The sequence below is a fragment of the Saccoglossus kowalevskii genome, chromosome 10, assembly GCF_978046115.1.
Source record: "Saccoglossus kowalevskii chromosome 10, keSacKowa6.1, whole genome shotgun sequence".
Taxonomy (NCBI): domain Eukaryota; kingdom Metazoa; phylum Hemichordata; class Enteropneusta; family Harrimaniidae; genus Saccoglossus; species Saccoglossus kowalevskii.
This window is the reverse complement of record NC_140650.1, coordinates 32,932,482-32,957,983: the sequence shown is the minus strand read 5'-3', so window position 1 is coordinate 32,957,983 and position 25,502 is coordinate 32,932,482. Positions and strand designations below refer to the sequence as shown.

At 35.1% G+C, this 25,502-nt stretch overlaps 1 protein-coding gene across 1 annotated transcript; it reads left to right on the top strand.

Annotated features, from left to right (window-relative positions):
* Positions 1–20: 20 nt before the first annotated feature.
* LOC100371509 (condensin complex subunit 3-like) lies at positions 21–24,197 on the top strand. The gene is made up of 20 exons (XM_085504521.1): positions 21–118; positions 2,006–2,121; positions 3,405–3,632; positions 6,137–6,365; positions 7,029–7,259; positions 7,905–8,097; positions 8,835–8,984; positions 10,449–10,788; positions 13,132–13,314; positions 13,470–13,577; positions 13,819–13,938; positions 14,117–14,392; positions 14,960–15,141; positions 16,449–16,620; positions 17,435–17,605; positions 17,861–18,028; positions 19,007–19,157; positions 19,369–19,468; positions 23,146–23,403; positions 23,886–24,197. Exons 2-20 carry the CDS (start codon positions 2,011–2,013, stop codon positions 23,932–23,934), a joined length of 3,420 nt encoding a protein of 1,139 aa, XP_085360647.1. The 5' UTR covers positions 21–118; positions 2,006–2,010; the 3' UTR covers positions 23,935–24,197.
* The last annotated feature ends 1,305 nt before the right edge of the window (positions 24,198–25,502 follow it).

The following is a 25,502-nucleotide window of genomic DNA, read 5'->3' as shown; positions in this document are numbered from 1 at the left end:
TAGTCAGTTCTCGCAAAATCTCGCGAGCTTTCAAAAGAGCGGCTATTTGAAAACATTTTAAAATTTGAGAAACTTTGTTTTATCATACTGTCACACGACTGGGATTATAAACTATAAGGTGCGTAAGACAATGCATGTAATCTTTTGGAGGTCCATGGTCAGATAAGCAGAAGAGAAATTTAGCGTAGTTTCATTGTGATTCGTTTCCATGTTTTGGTTTTCGTTGATCATGAAGTCTTCATTTTGATTTCAGTGTAAATTGTATATGCCTATTTTGGGAACACCTAGTTATCAAGAGGGGCATACACAACTGAAATGGGGCTGGAAGGTTATGGTTAGAGTTAAGGTAGTGTTTTAGGGGTCTCTAAATTATCATGGAGATAAAATCATTCTACCAGACATCTGCGATGGTAAAGTTAATTAGCAGTTCTACGGTGCTCTTCTATGATCTTCACAATACATTAATAATAAATATTAGTACGAAGATCACAGATCATTTCTACCACTGCGATATGACAATTTCTTCGTGTGGTTTGTTACTGAATACTAGTAGTAGTCAATATATAGATTTCCCAATGTGCCCCCACTCCTTACCTTAACTCTAACCATAACCTTCCAGCCCCATTTCAGTTGTGTATGCCCCTCTTGATAACTAGGTGTTCCCAAAATAGGCATATACAATTTGAGGGGCAATTATGCCAATATATAATTTGTAGGGGTCAGGTTAAGTTAAGATTAGAGGTGGGGATTTGTGTTATATCTTTTCCATAGGAAACAATGGTAAAATGCTCTAAACAGACAAAACATGATATTTTCACTGTATTTTATTGATTATTCTCTCCTAACTGTGTACTGACAGTGACCATATATTTTTATTTTATTTTATTTATTTTCTTCATGATTGTAACATGATATATCGAATAGGTAAAAATAAAGAAAATAACTATTTTTAATTTTGTGTTGTGTTCTATGTTGAGGTTGTGATGAAGCAATGTTCTATTCTATTGTGAATCACTGCATACTAGGAATGTGATATAAATAAAGCTTATAGGTATTTTCAGTGATTTAAAAATAAGAAATGCCAGCAGGGTAATATTTTTGTACTTGTTAAACATGTTGACATTGTTCTTACTTCAGCCATATCGGTACTAGCTGTGAGTCCATAACTTTTCTTGTTTCGATCTTTAGTGATTTTGAAGGTATTTTAGTCATTTCTGATGTATATTTTGTCATTAAATTTGTTATTTTCAAGTATTTGGATTTTTGACAACACAGAAGCGTTATGGTTCCTCCCATAGATTTGCGTAACACAAACATGCAATGTCAAATGGGCTTTACTGTATGTATTCTATTAAATTCACTATTGGAACAGTTTTCCTGGTGCCTAAATAATCTGTTTTCGATCTTTCGTAGTCGCGTAGCTGCTTTTTCATAGTTGCAACACTACACAAAAATTCAATATTCACAAATTTCTAGATTTGTTCGACTGGCCCCCAGCCAGCAGTCTGATTGGTTTTTAACTCACTTGACCTATTAGGTCAAAGGACCCAGTTTCAGGTCAACTTGTGCATAGTGTATTCTAAAACATACTTTCACAATAAATGAACTTGAAGTTTACATTTAATTCATAGTAAACCAAAGAAATATGTTTTTTCTCTCAAACCATGACTGAATGCTGTTAGAACCTCGGGAAAAGTAAGTTATATTTGTGTGATCCATCCATGGTAGTAGGTAAACGTTTGTGTGATGTTTACATTCTTCCACTAGCACACACTGTTAAAAAATGTTTGTTTTCATTTCACTGTACCATTGGTTTAAAAAAAAGAAATCACAGGTAGACGTAGAAGTTTTAAAAAACTAAAAATAGCACAATGTGTGAAGCTAATAATTTATGAATCTGCAAAAAAATTAGATAGTAGAGTTTCTAGAGTGTTAGGTGACATTTTAGAGTTTTTATGGTAATGGAACATCAAATCCATTAAAATAAAATATTTCTCCTTTACAGTCATCATGCCATCCAAAGAAAAAGCTATGACCATGAGGGAAGTGTTTGAAGAATGCCAAAAGGGGAATTACCATCATAGCAAACTATTAAAAAGATGCAGACAAATATATGATGAGGTGAGTACTGCATCTAGACGAGAAAATTGATTTTATTTTAAATAATACATGTGTAATCTAAATTTGTGTTACACTGATTGTTAACATTGGAGTTATTTACGATCATTTATGTCTGCCAAAATAAACTAGAAATTAGTAAAACATTATTGCTATATTGCCTACAGTGAGTGGTTTAAGTTATACTGCCACCTTTTCTGCTTGGTCTACAACACATTGCAAGTACAGTCCAGCCTGTGTTTAGGGTCTATATAAAGACTATATAGTGACCTCTTTTTGCAACAGTACCATCTCATTATTTTCATGACAAATAGTATTTTAAATGCATCATTGGCAATCCATAAAAAAAAATAATCCAACCTGCTTACAAAGACCATTTTAATGAATTTTATTGGGTGATCGCTTTAGGTTTGGCTATATCAGGAAATTAAGTCCTGAACAACAAAATGGCACTATGGTCATACCTTGTGCATATTATGAGGTTATTACGAAGATACCTCAAAGTATGCACAAAGACAGTACAGCGGGAGTACTGTAAAGGGGGTAATTATTCACTGGGTTTTAATTTAGCTTATTTCGCTGACTGGAAAAATGCGCTAAATTAAAACACAGTGAATATGTAAAATTTAGCATAGAACACATTATCTAAATGACGAAACCGTGAATTTAAAACCCACTGAATATGCCTGAAATGGTAAATCAGTGAAATTTAAACCCAGTGAATATTAGTCATTTTACAGTATCAACCAACACACAATGGAGGTTGATGGGACGGTGTACTGTCTGAGTGCATACTTTGAGGTATCCTTGTAATAACCTTATTATTATACATCTTTTCCTTCCAAGGATGCATCATGGGAATGCCAAAATCCAAAATGTTTAGAACAGAATCAGCAAACTTCTTTGTGTGGAGTCTGGTCAAACCCTTGTGGCAGCCATGTTTGTTTTTATTATTAGACGCTTTCACACGTAATCATTCCATATGAGGAATTTGCATCCCCTAACATGGTAGGATGAAAATACCTTGTAAAATACAGCAAAATTAGGGCACACTGTAACTCATGACGTTACAGTGACAGACGTATAATAAAGATTGTTATTTAAATGTAATTATGCTTATTTCAATCAGATTCATTGCATTGTTACCGATAATTAGTAGTTGTTAGTATGAGTTGTATTTAATCATATTATCATCATCATCATAATTTTTAGTATTCATATATATATATACTTCTTGCATTCTGTGTCAAATGTTGTTAAATTGTAAAAATTTTGAACATTTGTAGACTGACGACAAATCTGACTTCAATAAAGAATTCATCCACTATCTAAAATATGCCATAATAGTGATGAAAAGAGAGCCTGCTGTGGAACGCATGCTGGACTTTGCTGCAAAGTTTGCCGTTTCCTTTGCTGATGAATCCCCAGAAAGCAGTAGAAATGAATCCACCATCTCTCAAGATGAAGGCAATGAAGACTCGTTCTTGCAGTTTTTCTTTAATTTCTTTCTCCAGGTAAATGGTGTATTTACACAGTCTACTTTGTGTTAGAGTGATTGTGTGTTATCTGGTATTTGCTCACATTGGTAATCTTGTGCAAGGTTATTTCAAACTGATTATTGAATTGATCTTATGAGGTTAACATGAGAAGACCACAAAATATGCACAAAGGCAGTACAGGGATTGTATTTGACACGTAGAAGACGTTGATACTATTTGCATGTCACACATGTGCAAATGGCTGAATAGTGGGCATTTTAATGTTAAAAATTCATCTTAAAGCAATTCCAGGCACTAATTTGATGCCGAAGTAGTGCTAGATGTTGATAACTTACTACAATAGGTTACACACTTTGTTTTCACATTTACATAAGTTGTTACAAATAATGCAGACAGCATGTCTGCAATTTCAAGCGCGCCGGAGAAAGCTCCGCCCATAAAAGTGGCAGTACATTAGTTTTGAATTTCTTCTCCAATAAATGATTGAGGCTCTCAACTTAGTTTCCTACTTCATTTTGCGTCCACAGCCCCTCAACAAGAGACTGTGTTGCGTAACATGTTATTTCAGTGAGAGGGGTGCATAAAGTTGGGGCACTGTAAAGAACGTTAGTTATTTTACAGAACCAGCAGACCAACTGATCATTGCAGAATTGTTAATCAAAGTGCATTAATTCCTACTATGGAAATATCTGTATAACGCCGATCCATGTAACTGAAAGCTACCTGCAACAAATGTCCTATGAAGACTTGTCCAGTATATCAATAATGAAATTGAATACATAAGTAGAATGGGTGTTATTCGATTATTAGTTCTCGACGATGAGAACCAAAAGATTATCACTAGCAACACACGATTACAAGTCCGGGGAGGATTCGAGTAGTTTTTGTTGAATTTCCCGTCCGTAAATGCTCGGTCTCTACGTTTTATAATATTCAACATAGTCTATAACGTTGTCAGTTAGTATTTTAGTCGCAGATTGGTCGCTCTTGCGCTTTCCTGGCAGGATACTCTTGTGGTAACAAACCGTTTGACGATATTATATATTTACTATATTTTATAGTATTTGTATTTCTTTGTATTTATGTTCCTTACCATACAAAAACCCTCTAAAGGTTTTTAGTAGTGTCTTCGATCTCCAATCTCAGCAAATGACAGTCCACGTAAATACAAATCGACAATTTTTGTTCTCATTCAACTGTTTTTTCGACTCCTTGCTTCTCTATCGCGGTGTTTAAACAACATGGACAAATGCCGATTTGTAGACACACAATCAACACGATGACTGACCAAAAGTGACTGAGGACAGACGTGCCACAAAGTCTGGGGCATCGAACTTTGTAGCAAAAGTAGAAAACATTGAGGGCAATATCTGTCAATCATTCTTCCGATTTGCAGCTGATGTTTATATTTTTAGTTACAACTTATGTAAATGTGAAAACAAGGTGTGTAACCTATTGTAGAATGTTATCTATATCTGGCACAACTTCAGCGTCAAATCAGTGCCTGGAATTACTGTAATACAAACATCCAGCATTATGGGAACGTAATGCATGTTTCTTTGTTTTTGGATTGGATTTAAAATGGGTGCCTTTAGGTCATTTTGTTTAAACTTGGTTCCAGAGCTATATCTCCGACATGTCCTAACTGATCATGTTCAAACTTTACATCCTGCATGTGCTTCATGTCGCACATGTGTATAAGTATTCGTTTGGGTATCCGGCTAAATGGCTGAATTATGGTTGTTTTAATGTTAAAAATACCTCAAAATCCATCATTTCTGCTATACCAGATGTGGATCTCTGTCATGCTTTGGCAGATTTTATTCAAACTTAGTATATCAAACCTCATGGGACCTTAATGTATGTCACTTTGTTTGTAAGATCATGCTGGTGGCCTTTTTGTTTCAGTGAATACAGTTTTAGAGCCATATTTCTGACAGGGACTATGTAACGCAATTACATGTTTTAACACTAATTGAAAAACTTTGTTAAATGATTGTTTTCAGTTTGAGAACAGCCCTACAAAGTCATTAACATTTATTTCAATGTATCAGATGAAAACAATCATGTCTCTTTTAAAAAGATAAAAATATTTGTCATTTACCCTCTTCTTATTGGTATAAAAACTTGTCTTTGTAACCAGCAAGCAATTCACTGCATCAGACTGAAATAACAGTCCTGTGGGTGATTACAAAATTGTCTAGTTGTTTTATACATGTACACAATTGTATACTGTGAATTAGGTTTAGCTTAGCTGGAATATATTTTACCTGAAAACCAAAAATTGGGCTGACACATGAAATTTATTTTTCACTAAATTGTCATAAATGACATACACATCACGAAGAGAAACATTATTTTTGCTGATTTAGCAAAAATAGCAAAAATAAATAGCAAGAAAAAGTATTACCGGTATACAGTATTGTATGTTAATTACTGATAACTAAAGTATTTGGAATGCCTGTATCAAGTAGATTGCTGTGGTACAAATGTTAAACAATATTTCACATCTTTTACAGTCTCATGGTGCAAACTATGCTGCCGTTAGATTCCGATCATGTCAGATGATCAATAAATTGCTCAATAGCATGGGAGACGACGCTCAGATTGATGATAATCTCTTTGATAAAATCTATGATAACATGTTGGTTAGATTGAGAGATAAAATGGCTTATGTACGTGTCCAAGCTGTGACTGCTCTAGCCAGACTCCAAGATCCCACCGATAAAAACTGTCCTGTCATTAAAGGTACCATTAACCTTATTTTTGCTCATTTGTTGGGTTTTCAAGGTTGTATGAAACGTGACACAATAGATTACTACATGCACATCTATGTGCAGGGAATATGGGGGATAATAACCTGGTGTAGGCGCGAAGATTCCTTCATTTGAAGATAAGACTACTGTACTTTATTAGAAGAGCATTATAGACAAAAAATGCATTGTAAATGGATCATTAGAATGTGACCTATTTTGACCATTATATAGATGTGTCTTCATCATTTGTATGCGTGCACACACTTCTAATAGAGCAAATACAGTATTGAACAAATATAAAATGAATATTTAAATGACCTTTGCCAGTGGTTTACATTCACAATTTGACACTGAGAAATGTTTTGATTTCTGCTATAAAAAAACCACAGTCAATCAATTTGAATACCAAATACCAAACCATGATGTGTTCGATGTAGGTCCTCGTACATGAAATTTGAACATGCTACAAAGGAATTATTAACTTATTGTCAATGTTCACTAAAAAAACTTTTTGAAAAAATTTTGTGAAAACAAAGCTTTAAAGGAACACTGAGAGAAAGTTTCACCATTTGTTAATTGAAGGACATTTGTGATAATTCTATTCATGTGGGAAAACCTCTTGTAAAATAAGGTTGGCATGTTATTTGTGTTTCAGCCTACATGTATATGTTGAACTGTGATCCTAACTATGAAGTGAGACGTACTATCCTGAACTGTATAGCTCCGTCTGCACAGACTTTACCAGTTGTACTCAAACGCACTCACGATGTTAAGGATGACGTGCGTAAACTGGCATTTAATGTTCTAGCAGAGAAGATTCATGTGAAAGCAATGCGCATTTCTCAGCGAGTGGAGTTGTTACAAGATGGGTTGAATGACAGATCAGGTACTTTTTCTTTTATGTAAAACAAAAACTCATATAAACATTCATTGGTTTCAAAGTGTCTGCATTAAGAATCTTTGGTAATGCAATGGTTCTAACACAACTGACTAATATTGGTCACACAATTAAATTTGGTGTGGCTATCAAATTCAAGATTGTTGTAACAATACAGATGTTGAGTGACAAGCTAAATTGTGTATGTCTTTTATACGGTATCACACAAGTCAACATTAAGAAATTTCAACAAATTTCTACAACAGCAGCTCGTTTAATGACCAAAACTAGAATGTTTGATCACATCGCTAATATTCGACATAAGTTAGTTTCTATAAAACAACGTATTGAATACAAGCTCCTTCATAAGCTGCAAAATGCATTAGTTATTGTCTAGATTTTAATTGACACCATTGAATAAGCAGTGATCATCAAGATCAGGTTTATACCTTCTTTTGCTGAGATCAAAATTGTTGCTCATTTGACTGCTCAGTGTTTTGTTTCAAATATAAAACTATATACATGTAGTTTGTTGGGGGTGTAAATCTTGTTTGTAAACAACAATTTACTGAACAACAGCATAGCACACACATGGCATTTAAAATGCAGAATACAATGTACACTTAATTTTACAACTTCTAACTTCTTTTTTAGAGTTGGTGAAGCAGACCTGTGCAACTAAGTTACTTCAGGCATGGTTGAGAACCTTTCAAGGCAATGTCATTGATCTATTAAACTGTCTGGATGTGGAAAGCTCCAGTGATGTAGCTGAACAGGCCCTCAACAGTTTATTCAAGTCAGTACCTGCTGATGAACTGATGAGCAATTTTGATCTGCTCAATGACAAGTAAGTGAACTTGCGAAATTCTTTTTAAAATAGCATCAGGTGTCAGTCAGACTTCTACCATCAGGTGCTCCAAAAGGTAAAGAGTGTTTACCATTATTTAGACAGGTAAATGCCTTTTGAGTGAATCAGTAAACAAATGACAAAGATGTAAATACATGTAGTAGATTAGTACTAGAAAGTCGCAAATGTTTTGATTGCTTGCAAAGTGTCTAAAGACTTCTTTATTATTTTTGTTTTTGTATTTATTTTTTAAACTATAGAATTGAAACCCTTCATATAAATATTATAGAATTGAACTCAAACTGTTTTTACAATCCAATGTTGATTAGATATGTTTCTTGTGGTAGATTTTGGTATGAAGAATCTTGTACCTCTAAAGTCCTGTGTCATTTCCAGATTGTCAAATTAAATGGGGATTATTGTGTGATTGCATGGCCACAAGACATGGGCCCTTAAAGATCTAATATTGATCATATTGGTGATTTTTTGCATTGATGGCAAATTCATGACTAGCTTAGGACCTCCTTGAGTTAAAATCTGAGGTAACAGCTGCTGTATGGACACTCTAAAAAAACAACCCCTGTAGTGCAGTACCAACATGTCTTCTGATCATATGCTGTTTAATGAAGCATTCTTGGACAGATTCTTCCAGGACAAATTATGTGATAATACTTGAATTATTGTATTATTTCTACTTTTCACACAGTTGTTTATTAATATATTTTATTACTTTGTAGGATGGTAATTGATGAGGACTCGTTAGACTGTGAGAGTGCATTGTATTGGAAGTGTTTGTGTCAACACATCAAATCACTAGGAGATGCAGGCGATGAGTACTTGGAAAAACTACTACCAACTTTATCTCAGTTTTGTGACTATGTTCAGAGGTAAGCTGTTTAAACCTTTCTGTGAAAAAATTATCAACTTGAAGGTAATTTAGTTCTCTTACAGCAAAACAAATCAGAAAATGTAATTCAGTTCACAACTCATAGAACCATTCATTCTGAGGTTTATTGGGATCTCATATCTATGATGTGACATATTGATTGTATTACAGCCGTTCTGGGAATTATTCGGACAGTCAGTTAGCAAATTAACTTGCAACTTTGCAAAACACTTTGGTTTTTTTCCAATCTAGACTTGTCAGCGCCACTTGAGTGACGGGCGCGTGGTTTGGGATTACTATTTCATAGGGGTTGTCGGCTTGGTGAATTGCAAGTATTATCTAGCGTGCATTTACAGCAACCATTCTTTATTTTTTATAATTATATTGTAATTATTTTCAGTAATTTTGAAAATCACAAGTTGGGTGTTGCTTACAGCCTGTAAATCTGTCGAAAAATGTCAACCCCTCGCTCATGTTAGTCAGTTGTACCTGTTACAAAAATGGACTGGACATAATAATGGTCGTTATACCCCGTCATTTTCAAACTGCAGTTGTAAAAGTGATTCGATCAAGGAAGGCACTTTTGATTTGACAAAGTCCATCAAACCGTTATAATTGAGTTTTCCGTCTGTGTATCCCTGGCGTACTCTCCCACCTCGGTATTGAATTTGATACATAATGCACCAGTAATGTAAAAAAAAAAACTTTTAGTTTGGCCCAAAACTGTTGCAAAACTGCAGCGCGTCCCGCTAAGAAACTTTACTTTGAGCCTTTCCGCCAACAACGAGTCCATTAATACCTGGGGTTACTCAACACTCGGGAGTTGTTTTGTAAATTGCGCTATGTCAGGTGGACTCAGATGGTTATAACAATTTAAAATAACACTTTGAATGCATATGCAACATATAACCTGTTAATATATGGTAACCAACGCGTGTCGTTTTGAAAACAGCGTTTTACCCGCATCTTGCAAAATAATGGAATGATTCCAATTGTGGGCGTGCCAATACAACTGGTCTTTTCCAATCTAGACTTGATGGCGCCAAGTGTTTTGCAAAGTCCCCAGATATATTGCTAACTGACTATCCGAATAATTCTCAGAATGGCTGTAATGTGTAGGAAATATATTGCTGTATTCCCATCTGCTGTGGCCTGCAGTAATTCAAAACAGGCAAATTATTTTGAGACCATGTGCATCAGAACATGTTTCAAACGAGTTAACAAGTGCAATTGGAATAAATAATCAGATGGGAAGCTGAAATAATTGTTAACATTTGGACCGTGAATAATTGAAAATGAACATTTAGTGCATATTTCAGATATTTCGAATAATAGTACCAAGTCTTCAAAGCTTTATATATTATCTCACACTCTTACTGTAATCATTGCTTGGATTAGTATGTACTGTAAGTTAGTGGTTGGCATTATAGTCACTTGTATCCTATACTGACTTTATTTTTTATAGTTACATGGTTAAAATAAAACCAAGTAAGAATCTTGATAATGTTGAAGAGACATTGAGACAGGAATTCATAGCCCAGCAGCTTTTAATATTAGCTGGGGTGTTGGATCTTACTGATGAAGTTGGCAGAAAGCGTCTGGACAAGCTGGTTCATGATATGTTGGTGTCTCCTGATATATCAGCATCACTCGTCAAGTTTTTGCTGGAGAGATTCAATGATTTGCATTCTGATGTCAATAGCCGAATCACCAAGGTTGCTGAGATCATTTCTGATGTGAGGGAACCCATCACTGTTGTTGAGACTCAAGAAAATGAGAAGAAAAAAAGACAACGAGACCTGAAGGTGATCAGAAGTACATTTCTTTATGTGTCATTTTCTATATCCATTCATAAAGTGGTTTTGCATTATGTCATCGTTTACTGTATATTGTATTTGCTCTATTAGTAGAGCATATGCAGTCGGAATGCAGCTGAGCATTTCCACTATTATTGGGCGCGATTATTAGATGAGTAGCGCCGCCTATGGTGCAAAATCATGTTTTTTTATATAAATGCAGAAGTGATGTGATAATTTCCCGCTGTATTTTTTTGTGCGTGTATTTTTTTAGAATGTTTGTCAATTAATCATAATTTATAGTGCAGGTTTCACATATATATATATATATATGTATTGTAATGTGTAATGTAATTGGCCGTGTTAACGCCTAGTGTCTTAACTCAAAAAATAGTGATTTTTTAGGGGTGGCCGCTTGCTCGAGCACCTCCCTCCAAAAAGAGAACAAATGACAAGGTTAGTTCACCATGTGACAGATTGAGGGGGATATTACGACTTTGGAAGAAAATAAAATTTTGAAATTAGTTGCGTCATCATTAACATTTACAATGAAGAAACATTTTATTAGTCCCCGTTCGAACGAAGTCCGAAAACGGGGACTTATAATTCGGTCTCTGTCCGTCCGTGCGTCTGTGCGTCCGTGCGTCCGTCCGGAGTCATATCTCAGAATCCCTTGGACCGATTCCGTTCATTCTTTGCATGTGCCTAGTACTTTATGTGGGACATATGCACATGCAGTGGTTTAGCGATTTGATTCAAAATGACCGACTGGCAGCCATCTTGTTTTTTGAAAATGTTGTATTTTGGACATGCTTTGTCAGTTTTCATTCAAACTTGGTACATAGATTATACATGTTAGGATACATGTCCATGATGATTTATTTCACAATTGGATCAAAGATGGCCGACTGGCAGCCATCTTGTTTTTTGAAAATGTAATATTTTGGACATGCTTTGTCAGTTTTCATTCAAATTTAGTACATAGATCATATATGTTAGGATACATGTCTCCGACCGTCCGTGAGTTCCTGAGTCTGTCCGACCGTCCGTCTGTCCGTGAGTCAGTCTGTCCGTCATATTTTAGAATCCTTTGGACCGATTCCGTTCATTCTTTGCATGTGCCTAGTACCTTATGTGGGACATATGCACATGCAGTAGTTTAGCGATTCGATTCAAAATGGCCGACTGGCAGCCATCTTGTTTTTTGAAAATGTTGTATTTTGGACATGCTTTGTCAGTTGTCATTCAAACTTGGTACATAGATTATACATGTTAGGATAGATGTCCATGACGATTTATTTCACAATTGGATCAAAGATGGTCGACTGGCAGGCATCTTGTTTTTGTTTTTTTATGCGGTATCTTGGACGTGCTCTGTCAGTTTTCATTCAAATTTGGCACATACATGTACTTTATACATGTTAGGATGCATGTCCAAGACAATTTGTTTCAAAATCTTGTCAAGGATGGCCGATTGACAGCCATCTGACTTTTTGGCCTTACTACTATATTTCCACAATTTATGTACCATTTTCATTCGTATTTGGCACATCATACATATCAGTGTGTTTCATAATCAGATCAAAGATGGCCGAATAACGGCTGTTTTTATTTTGGCCATATTACTATGACACGAAACACGTTTTTTGATGTAAATAAACAATCTGTTGTATACGCCACTTGGAACTCAAGTTTCAAGGACACACTCGCGACATCCCCTCCGCTTTAATATGACGAGCACAAAGAGAACTTAACGGGGACTGTGTCATTTTCAATGACTTGTTACAATATTATTTACGTACATGTACGATGTATAAAACTCATATTTATCAAGTGAAAGTAAAAGTATAATACATGTATAGCGTGAAATCATGAATCATGGTACAAAATCAAAATCTGGGCTACAAGTTAACAAAGATACATTTTTTTCATAAACAGTGATACGGTGAGGAATAATGCGTGGTGATTCTGAAAATACTGCTAGCCCAAATCAAGGGCACTATTTAGTACATAATAACTAGATTTCATCATATATGACAGAAAATTTCAAATTTTTTTAGACTATAAAAACAGTTTTGCTGGCCCAATATGTAATTCTATAGCCGACATTTGAAATTTGTCACGTGACATACATGTATGTCTTATAAGTGCCCTCTATGACAGTGGGTTGCTTTTCAGCTGTATGTGTTAAAATAAGTTGTATTTTAATGGTCCAGCTTACGAAATTTTGTTTTGTTTATATGCGTTTCTTTTGGAGATGCACTTCTGTCAATTAAATAACACTGTCTGAAAGAACAGTTTAAATATGACCATATGCCATTTGTAATTTATAGTTGTTTTTCTTATAAATAGCTGGCTGGCGTGAGAGTCAAACTGAATCAGCTGAAAGATGATCTGGAAAACTCTGTGACTAAGCAAGAATTTGCAATAGCAGCAGAGATAAAGGTGGAGATTGCAAAATTAGACGAGGCAAAGGCTAAACTGCTAGCAGAAGAAGAAGATTCAGCTTTAATTCAGGAAGTCAGAACTGAAAAGGTATATTATTCATGATTTCAAACCATCTTGTACAAGATTATTTTGCCAACTTTCATTTTTAATTATAGCACAGTGCAATAGATATAAGAAAAGCCAAGGGTTGGTTTATCATGGTTTATTTAGTTGTTTTCACTTTATGATTTTACCTCATACAGAATGATCCAGCTACTCTGACCAAATGCCTATCTATAGCCAGTGAGATGTTACAAGAACTAAGCACATCAAGTCTTAATCCAGTTCTTAGAACTCTAGCTGACACTTTGGTAGGTCTCACAAGTATCATCAAAATTTGTTAGCAACCTTTTTCATTCACAATTACAGGAATTTTTCTCTTCTTTCTGTAATGATCATGAGTCATTGAATCAAATTTTCACTCGTGGTACTCATGGAATAATTTTCATTTTCTATGATAATAATTTTCCAGGCTTTTGGTGGTTATTCAGCAGGGCATAAAAAAAGCCTGTTAGAGGCTCTAAATAAAAGCTTTATTGTCTTAATTTGTAGATAATACCAGGCATTCAGAATGCAGATCCTGTGGTACGTAATCTGGCTGTGAAAAGTCTTGGCTTATGCTGTCAACTATCAAAGGACTTTGCTAAACAGTATCTGCTCCTGTTGATGCAGGTATGTATGTGATGTCATCATTAATTCCTGAGTTGTACTTACTCTAAAGCATTATACATACCAGGAGGCAACCAGTGAGACACACATCAACTGTCAGAGATAGTTCTCTGCTAATAAAACAGTAGTACATGTACACAATGTAGTGTTATAAATCCCCAAGCATATGATTACTTTATAGGTATCTCAAGTTGACCAAGAAACCATCCGTGTGACAGCCATACAAAGCATATTTGATCTCTTGCTGTTATTTGGTTTTAATTCCTTCAACACATGTGATGAAGACAAGAGTAATGAGAGTAAAGATAGCAATGACGATGAGGAAGAAGGAGATGGTAATGCTAACAATGATGATGGTGATGCATCCCAATCAGATAAAGACACAAGCAAGGATAAAGAGGAGTCCAATGTAGCTCATAGTGTTCTTAACATCATGACTACTTTGTTAGATTGTGAGGTATGCTGATGTATCATTGTACTATGCTTTGTTGCTAACATATCACTTGGATTCATTTAGGAGGCAGGTGATATCACTGCCCACCAATGCCCTTTATGTTTATTACAGAAATTATGATTTAAAAAAAAATTAACATGATTTACAATGAAAGCAGTTTTTTTATATAAATGCTAGAACTGTCAAGCATTGTACAAGTGTGTACTGTTAACAATTGAGTTCATGGTTCAAAAAGACAATGTGGCGTCTAAACAAAATTCAAGAGCATGAACCCAGTGAAATTTGAAGCACTATAGTCATTATGCAGAACACTTTAAAAATTTATATATTTTACAGGCTGGTGTTTTCTCAATCATGTTGCACCCATATCAAGCATGACATGACAGCTGGCACTTTAATAATGCAATATCAAAATACATTTTATGTCATGGACTCTGATCTTTGGTAAAACAAATTTCAAATTATGTTTCTATTACTATTACACATATTAAAGTTTGAAGTATGCGTATGGGTAAGCTTCTACTTAATAGGTCTTGACAGATACATGTATGTATTTTACTTCTATTGCAGAGTTCTGAAATCCGCACTGTAGCTGCTGAGGGTCTGTGTAAACTATTACTGTCCGGTCGTATAGTGTCTTCCAAGCTGATATCTCGCCTTGTTATACTATGGTACAACCCAATTACTGAAGATGATACCAGACTACGTCATTGCCTTGGTTCTTTCTTACCATTGTATGCCTTCGCTAGCAGGTAAACGCAGTCTCTACTCCCATCACCTTCTGAGTTCAGAAACCTTACAGTTTACATCTTCACCATTTTCATTTTTCTCATCACAATATTAGTCACCATTTATTAACAACAATAGTTTACATCTTCACATGTAAAAATACAGTACTCAGTAGACATTCAAGACAAGTGTTTTATTGTTCTGTACTGAGCACGAGCTGAATGTTCCCTGTGTAATGAGCATGTGCAGGAAACCCAGGTGTACTCTCATTTACATAAAAACAAGAGAATACATAACGTTCACCAGTTTCATTTTTCTTATTACAATATTAGTCACCATTTATTAACAACAATAGTTTACATCTTCACATGTAAAAATACAGTACTCAGTAGACATTCAAGACAAGTGTTTTATTGTTCTGTACTGAGCACGAGCTGAATGTTCCCTGTGTAATGAGCATGTGCAGGAAACCCAGGTGTACTCTCATTTACATAAAAACAAGAGAATACATAACATTCACCAGTTTCATTTTTCTTATTACAATATTAGTCACCATTTATAAAACAAAAATGAATAGTTATTTTTACTACCCTGAAACAAGAAATCTATATTTGTGTAAGCCACACAAGATTTGCCCTGTGTCTAAATTAGAGGTGTGCCCAGATGTTTAATACTGCTTAAATTTCTGCTGAGCTCAAACTTTGCGGAGGAATCAAAAGTTAATTACTTTAATGCCCAGGGATTAATGCCAATTCTATTATATGCTTCATCAACTTTATCAAATTTTGCTTTGAAGTTGGGTTTCTTGCCAACAGTGCACAAAGTTTGTCAAAAACCATTCCGCCGAAAATCCATTCCATTGGTCATTCTTCAAAATGGACTTTTGGCAGGATTGTCCTTCAAGGAAATGTTGTAGACCTTGGCCTACATATACAACAACAAAACATCCCTCTCATTGCAGATGTACATTTTGTATCGTCCTTTAATTACTCTATTTGAAGTGCAGTGATTAATGTAAACTGATCCTATAATTACCGGTACCTAAATAACAATGCCATTTAAATTGTATTCTAAAGTGAGATTGATGCATATCTATTGGAGTTGTGCTAACACTGACTTAATGCAAAAAGCAAGGAATATTTGCCTTTGGCTCTTGCTCGGATCGTCACAAACATGCACCTCTAACTTGAAAGGAGAATATTTATCATTAACAGAACACTGATGTAAGTTGTCCTGTAGCAGGAAACATCTATGGTACATGTATATAGTTGTAGTCATTGTCATTGTGTTATATAACAATACTTAGCAGTGAATATGTCTTTCTTCATAGAACTCATCAGGAATGTGTTGGTGAAGCCTTCCTACCTACTCTTAACGTTCTTTTCAATGCTCCTGTTTTCTCCCCGTTGGGTAAAATCAGTGAAAGCAATGTAGCTGACTTGTTAGTTGCATTGACTGATCATACAAACATGCAAGAGAAGAACAAAAATGTAATAATGGAGGTAGGTGTCATTTTTGACAGAACCATACTTTATGCATCTTTGAAATTGACATATGCAAAATCTTCTGAAAACTTGGCATGTGAATATTTTCTTTGCTGATTTCATTCAAATGTTATCAGTATCTGACATTATCATTGAGTCAGGGTGTAGTATATGTATAAGTCAATATCTGACATTATCATTGAGTCAGGGTGTAGTACATGTATGAATCAGTATCTGACATTATCATTGAGTCAGGGTGTAGTACATGTATAAATCAGTATCTGACATTATCATTGAGTCAGGCTGTAGTACATGTATGAATCAGTATCTGACATTATCATTGAGTCAGGGTATAGTACATGTATGAATCAGTATCTGACATTATCATTGAGTCAGGGTGTAGTACATGTATGAATCAGTATCTGACATTATCATTGAGTCAGGGTGTAGTACATGTATGAATCAGTATCTGACATTATCATTGAGTCAGGGTGTAGTACATGTATAAATCAGTATCTGACATTATCATTGAGTCAGGGTGTAGTACATGTATGAATCAGTATCTGACATTATCATTGAGTCAGGGTGTAGTACATGTATGAATCAGTATCTGACATTATCATTGAGTCAGGGTGTAGTACATGTATGAATCAGTATCTGACATTATCATCATTGAGTCAGGGTGTAGTACATGTATGAATCAGTATCTGACATTATCATCATTGAGTCAGGCTGCTAAATTAAGCAATAAGAATGGTCTACAACAATAGTCTGATTGGTTTTTGCATGCAATACATTAATTTAATTTTCTTATCCTGTTTCACACAATCAGGATTGCACCGTTCATGACACATTAGCTATCAAACTGTGCAACGAGATTCTGACAGATGAAGGATCACCAGGTGTACTGACACTCTGTAAAGTATTGACACAACTAGATTTGACATCTAGTACTCATTCTACAATAGAAGATCTACAGATCCTTGTGAAACAAATGTCTATGGTATAGTACTATCACATCATTTTACTTATTCATTATACATACAGACAAGACTAACCAGTTTCCTGCAATAACCCTTAACTGTAATTCAGATGTTCCTGTTCATGGAGAGTAACACCCATTCAGAATAGCCAGAACAAATTTTAATACCAAGTTTATAAGGGAAAAAGACATGTACATATGCAATAGTAGGTTTGAAAACTGAATTATTGTAAGATGGTAGCTGAGACTAAAGTGTGGTTTTAATATCTCTTTCAGGTAGTCGATGACAAAGCTGCTAAGAAGCTGGTGCAGAAATTTGAGACTCAGCTGAACCAGTTAGCAGAGAAAGAGGAAAAGCAAAGCAATGAAATAAAAACACCAGCAGCTGAGCCTGCAGAGATCGAGACGAGCAAAGATGATGAGAAAAAGAAGTCTGAAAAAGAGGTTTGTATTTTTTGTGTATGCACATAGGAAAGTGTTAAGCAAATCATGTCAACTTGTTAATTAATTTAAATCATTTATACATCTAATTAGTGATCATTGACCCCAATTCTCAAGTGTTACATGATCCTTATTCAGAATAAGTATGTCACAGACATAGAAGACTACATGTCCTGGGGTAAGTTGGTTTGTCTGTCTGTGCAGCAAATTTGTGAACATGATATCTCAAAAATCAGAATCAGATGAAACTGAGCATTTGCAAGATAATAATAAGTGATAATAATAAGTTTATTCTCCTTATTATAACCAGTACAATAATAGAATCAAAAACTAAATACAATGCAAGAACATAAGTGAGAATAGGATCGGAAAATAGCAGGTGACTAATCTAGTCCTGTCCCACCTTCTTAAATAAATATGCATAATAATTAATAGGGCCTGTCAAAAGAAAAATCTAAATATGTATATATATTTTTATTTTAAGTATAAGATCTGATTAGGTTTTGGTAAAAATCTGTTTAACAATTAACTAGGAAAATTAACATATGATAGAATTCTTGTTTCATTGATATGACTGGTGCTCAGATTCACATGTCACTAAACAGTCATATAATTTATGTACACAATGTCACTCACACTGCTGTGCCCCATAGTTCTGCTATCGAACATGGTTTGGTATGTAAAAATGAAATGTTAATTCAGTTTGACTTGAAATTTAGCACCAAATAAATTGTCAAAGGGGAGAAACCAGAGCTGTCACCTCGGTACATCTATTTTGAATAATTAAAAAAAAAAAAGATGTATATAATATATATATATATTCACAGAAAAGTCACACATCCCCTTCCTCCAAATCGAGGTATCATTCATTGTATGTAGTGAATATAAATGCACTTTATCTATGGCTAAACTACTTTACCTAATGCGTCTACCAAGATTGAATGTAATTAACAAAAATACTTTAATATTCGCACTCATTAGAATGAACATCAGGCAATGTCCTCTGAAGTCACTATCACAGTAGATGAACCTCCTCCCACGCCGACAACCCAGAAACCAACACCGGATATCCTAACAAGTATAGAAGAGTCAGCTGCAGACCACACACCAAAGAGACAGACCAGAAGTAAAGGTAATTAATATATTATGTCAGCTATGTCTTCTATTATGTCTATGCATGTGTGTCTAGGTCAATCCATTACAAGCAGCAGGCTGATTGTGTGCATCCTGTTGTCACAGACAAAATGCATGAATTTTGGTATGACAGAAAAATAATCACACTAATCCCCACATTTAAGCCATAATGTATCGTCAGTAAGGTTATTTCTTTTCTTGGTTTATAGGTAAGAATAAAGCCGGCATAACATTCCTTGGTTCAACTAGTAAGACACCCTCTCTGAAAAGCAAAAGCAGTAAAGGTTCTATACCTATGGAAGATGACAGGTGAGTTTATTGTTAAACATCTCCCAAATATTTGTTTTGCTCTATTAAGAGTGTTTTGGTAAAATTTCTATTACCATATTTATTCGGGTACAAGCCCAGGGTCCTGAACATGGAAAATCACCAAAAAAGAAGGGGTGGGCATTTGTCCGGATATCCCTGGCAAAAAAAAACACAAAAAATCACGAAAATTGGCAACACGCATATCGACTGCAACAGGGAGTAAAACGGCAAATAAAAACATTCAACAAAAATAAATGAACAATATGCAGCATTAGAAGTGTAACAAGAAATAATTTATTGCTTAGAATGTGACAAATAAACCAGATATAATAAAAAACGACAGTGAAGATTCATTTGAATTGGAATATCCCCATCGACAAACACGCCGCCCCATATGCATGAATTATATCTGGTTTTGACAAATACCGTTAAAATCCTATTATAAACTGCATACCTAATAGTAACCGCACCCCCGATTTCGGCTTCAGTGTTAAAGAGTTCTCAACAAAAATTGAAAACATGAAAAGTACCTATTACTAACCGCACCCCCAATTCAACAAGACCGTGACTGACTTTGTTTCAACGAGCTGGTACATTGTTCCTAATCCTATTCATTTGTTTCGACAACGTGTCTAAAAATATTCACACCTCTTTATTGTTCAGTAGTGTTAGGATGTCAAACACGCAGTGAAACTGCTTTAAATTTGTTCTTGCGACAACTTTTGTCAATACTCCTTATGAATACGTCCACGTGTCGCAAGTTTTCGACAATGAGCTGTTATCACCGAAAAACTGTTAAATGCTTTTTCAATGCTTAGTTTATCTTTCGAAAACAACTAATTTTTTAATTTAAAAAAAAGTCGTGTCGTTTTTCCATGGAAATCAAAGCCAAAATATCGCACGGCATTATCGGTAAATCTCTTCCGGGTTTCGTTCACCATGAAGTCGGTGACCATTCATTAACATATTTAAATGAACCAAGGTAATTTGAACACGTGGGCACCATCCAGCATTTTGATTGGTTAATTAGCGACTTGACCTATTTGGTCAAGTAACGTCTCGTGTGCATTCAAACTACATGGCGGATGTCTTATTGCATCGATCGTTTACATGTGACCGAAATAATTCGCTTGCGGTGAAACTAAGTTGAATTTTACTTGCATTTGATAACAATTCAACGAATTTGTTTTTCGTGCATTATTATAATCACTACCAAGTAATAATCAACAATTTCTTTCAACACTTCGAAAACAAGTAAGTTATTCACATGTGAGCCGAAGCATGGCCGGATTGCGTTACCGTACCTACGGTACCGTACTTTTTTAGTGCTTGTTTTTATTTGAAACTCCTGTCAGAATATACTTTCCGTTACGAAGAAAATTAAAAAAAATAAATGCATATTACACTAAAAATACTGAGTATTTTTAGCTCCGCTGTCGACTTTGTCGAGCGGAGCTTATCATATGAGTGATTGTCCGTCGTCGTCGTCCGTGTCAATGTTTTACTTTTTCGACTTCTTCTTGAAAACTACAAGCCTAAATGCTTTGATACTTGGTGTATATGTACCTTGGGTAGACCTCTCTTAGGTTTGTTCATTTCATGTTGATATCTTTAATTCTCTAATTTTGGTGAATATTTTTGTCATTTTTGGTAAAAACTGATATTTTCGACTTCTTGTTAAAAACCGCAAGTGCAATTGCTTTGATAGTACATCTATAGGTACTACATGTGGACCTCTCTCAGATTTGTTAATTTTGTAATGATATCTTTAATTCTTTAATTTTGGTGAATATTTTTGTCATTTTTGGTAAAAACTGATATTTTCGACTTCTTGTTAAAAACCGCAAGTCCAATTGCTTTGATATTACATATATAGGTACTACATGTGGACCTCTCTCAGATTTGTTCGTTTTGTGATGATATCTTCAATTCTCTAATTAATTTATTTTGGTGAATATTTTTGTAATTTTTGGTAAAAAGTGATATTTTCGACTTCTTGTTAAAAACTGTAAGTCCGATTGCTTTGATACTATTCATATTGTTCATTTTCTAATGATGTCTTCAGTTTTTTAATTGAAATGTGCATTGCTAACAGCGAAGCTATCTCAGCCGATAGGCTGCTTGTTTTTTTTCATGTGAACAGTCTTTTTGTGACGTGACGCTTATCACTCTTCCCTGATAACTACCGGTAAATTGGAGTTACCCTTATATTCAAAAGATGTACGGTGTATTGTTTGTTTTGTGCAAGTGATGTGGGAAAAAATGACCACGCCCATTTAGTGATTGCAATATATACGTAATAGAAACCGCACCCCGAATTTGAGCTGTTGGTTTATAATAGGATTTTAACGGTACTGGATCAACAGCCATACAAGATCAATAATAATTTACGCAGTGAAATTACAAAAGTTCATAGTTGTTCGGAAAAAAAAATCTAAGATCTCTATTTGTACGTTCATTGCTATCTTCGTAAAAGTCAAAATCCTGAAATTCCAAGTCGGCGCCACTGTCGGGATCGAACAAAATCCCTGTAGCTTCGTCTTGAAGTTTGTTGATGTCGTCCCACACAATTTGGACTTAGCACATTTAATCCACGGATTTCACTGTCTGGTAGCTTGGTGACGTCTAATTCACGTCTCGTCAAAGAGACAAGAAAAATGGGGTCGTGACAAACAACTCGCACGATGCTTTTGTTTACCGTCTGGCAATCATGTTTGACCTTTAAGCATCCGCTTTACCGATTGGCTAAGAATGATATCATTACTAGTGTTTCATCATAGAGGTAAATTCAACATCGTTTTTTTATCAGACCAGGCGTTCATTCATCAATCATGGTGAAAGTTACCATTCAGCAAGTTGTATGGATATCGCGGTGGGCTTGAAATAAGATTTTTTTTTCCAACGACAGAAGAATAATTTTCATGAAATGCAATAGCTGTGGTGAAAGATGGTAAAAAAGTTGGCAGTCTTCAGCATGACATTGCAAAATTGCTGGCCCCAGTTATGGATTCGCAATTTTTTATTAAGCCAAAACAACATGCTTTAAACCACTTTCCCAGGTACGGGTTGCTACAATATTGCAACATTGTTTTTATTGTCGGCGACGCTAAAGCCGAACGAGTGCGGCACTTGCTTCGTAGCTCTCGATATACTGTAAGATTTGCTTGAATCGTTTCTATAAGGAAACACAAACCTAACGGTCCTTTTCAGGGCCACGACATATTTCAAAAAAAGAACTACGGTACCATAATTTCTCCTTTAATATACATTTTTTTTTGACTCGCTGGCTGTTATGTTTCTAATAAAAAATCTTGTAAAAATAAATGTAAACTACCTAAACAGTGGTGAACGCGCTCTATTTATGTCACAGCTATTTCGCGCTCACTCCTTGTTTTACGCAATTGACATTTATTTTTCAATTTTTTTTATCAGAATCACAACAGACTGCAAGGAAGTAAACTGTTAATACAATGAACAAAAATAGGTTTTTGTTTTTTTATTTTCTTACAGGTGTAGAAAAAACACCCCTGGGCGTTTGCTAGGATATGACCTCATCTCCTTTATTTTATCAAAAGTGGGGGTGGGCGTTTGTCCGAGCATGGGCTCTGAGTTTGTATCTTAAATCACACCAAAACGCTGACTTGTATTCACTTCTAATTAAGCAAATCTCATCTTAGTTGCAGTGACTTGGAGAATGATGTTTTTGTAACTCCAGCTCCACCATCCTGTACTGTAACCAAGAAACAACCATCAACACGAAAATCACAACGAAAATCTAAACCTCAAAAAGAGCTAGATGTGGAATCTCCAGTTGCAACTCGACGAAGCACTCGGCACAGCAGCCAACAAAAGACTGATGCCAAAGCCAAATTGGTACAGCTGTTGTCTGATAGTGATAGCCATGCTGATGACGAGCCAGATCTTAATATTAAGAGGTACAAGACATTACTTTTCATGTGACACCTCTCACTGTAACAACTGCTGCTGAGACTACATCTATATTCTTTTACCAGTCTAGGGTGGCTGGTCAGACACCTTCACACTCGATCTGAGACTACATGTATTCACTATATTCTTTTACCTGTCTAGGGTGGCTGGTCAGACACCTTCTCACTCTACCCGAGACTGCATGGATATTCTTTCACCAGTCTAGGGTGGCTGGTCAGAGACTTTCTCACTCTACCTGAGACTACATGTATTCACTATATTCTTTTACCTGTCTAGGGTGGCTGGTACCTTATTCCCTTACAGATGGAATGTACTTCTTTGAACTGTGTCATTTTTAATCCGTTTCTGAATGTATGACCTATACATGATAGTTGTGTTTTGCTTGTCTGTAATTTTAGTCAGCTGATATTAGTATATCCCATTTGTATTGTTTTTTATCTTACATTTTATCATTGTGTTTGTTTTGCAGGAGAACCAGAAGGAGCAAAACACTCTCTTCCAAGAGTTACAAAGTATAGGGACTAGGTTCACCAGTTAACACTGCCATACTGTACAATACAATAGACTAATCCTCTATTTCAGTATTGACATTTATTGAACAAAAACTTGTTAATACTGAAATATTTTGGTTGTTTGCATCTAAATTTATTTGATTACATTTTTCTATATCAGTTTTATTTTTCTGTCTTCTTGTTTCTATTGGATTAATTTTGATGTATCTATGACTACAAGTCATTTTTATATTTGCTATATTCCATATTAAAATCATAGACCCATCATAGTGCCTGTTGTGTAGTACATTACTGCTGACTAGAGAATGAAGTAGAGGAAGTCTATGAAACTCCTGGCTTTACTTGCCTCTCAAATTCTTACCACCACATTCTAATCCTGAATTGCCTTTCGATATTGTAAATGGCACAGTAGATAAATAGTAATATCATTTTAGTGCTAAAATTCATCAAAATCAATTATTTCTACCATTGCAAAATATAATGGATCCTTTTTTTCCCAGATTTGATTCAAAATGGCCGACTGATGGCCATTTTGTTTTCAATGAATGCTGTTTTTAGAGCCATATTGCTTACGTGGCTGGACTGAACACATTTGCACATCATGTATCATGTCTGTCACATGAGTGTAAATAATTTTTTGGCTCTGTTGATAGTCACTGAAAACTGGATAAAGAGTTGACATTGACTGTTTTCACAGGCATTTAATTTCACTATTTTGGGCAAAGAATTCTATTGTTATTTTACATGTTAATGTGGATTTAATTTAGCAGGTTTGACTTATCAGTGAAAATAGCACAATTGAAATAATGCTTTTACAGTAACACTTGTGTAGCAAACCTTGATAAGGTTGACCTTGCTTACCACAACACCCTTAACAAGCCACTGTCAATGACAGTCCCCCTTCAATTTTTAGTGCCTGTCAATTGTAAACAAATAAAGATGTAGATAGATTATAATTAAATGTTGGGGATTCAGCATGTTAAAAATAGTGTCACTTCAAATGGCATCCAGGTTTTCAATACCTTGGAATAAGATCATCCTCATATCGCACAAAATTGTATACTTAAAACAAACTAATTTTGAATCAAAAAACAAAACGTCGTGTGTGTTAAAGCATGTCTGAAAAATTATTAAGATACTTGAAAATAAAACAAACATGGCCACCAGTTCGAATCAAAGCATAAAATAAACCCATCATATTTGATGTTCATACCATGTTTGAATGAAATTGGCCAATGCACATGACCTACCGGTAACGTGTGATGTATGAAACATGTGTATATATCCAATGTATGTACAGTATCAGTCCAGGCATATCAGATATATGAATCTGGGACTGCATTCTTTGAAATTACCACTTCTTGGCTAATTTGAACTCAATCTGAAAAGTGAAATGAAGTGTATCATGACGTAACAAATGCATATATCAAGTCTGATGTATGTGACAAGTTTGGAAATGGATGGACTGAAGAATGAGGTCAATCTTAACTCTTTGACTTCATCCAGACTGGGACTAAAAACAAATGTGCATCAGTAACCTGCAATGAGTGATGTAAATGCCAACTTTGAATGAA

What these genes read in the sequence shown, in the direction of transcription:
- LOC100371509 (XM_085504521.1), top strand. Translation starts at nt 2,011, where the DNA reads ATGCCATCCAAAGAAAAAGCTATGACCATGAGGGAAGTGTTTGAAGAA. An exon ending in TTTGATCTGCTCAATGACAA is followed by an intron (nt 8,098 to 8,834) that starts GTAAGTGAACTT and finishes ATTACTTTGTAG; the next exon opens with GATGGTAATTGATGAGGACT. An exon ending in ACAAAAATGTAATAATGGAG is followed by an intron (nt 16,621 to 17,434) that starts GTAGGTGTCATT and finishes TCACACAATCAG; the next exon opens with GATTGCACCGTTCATGACAC.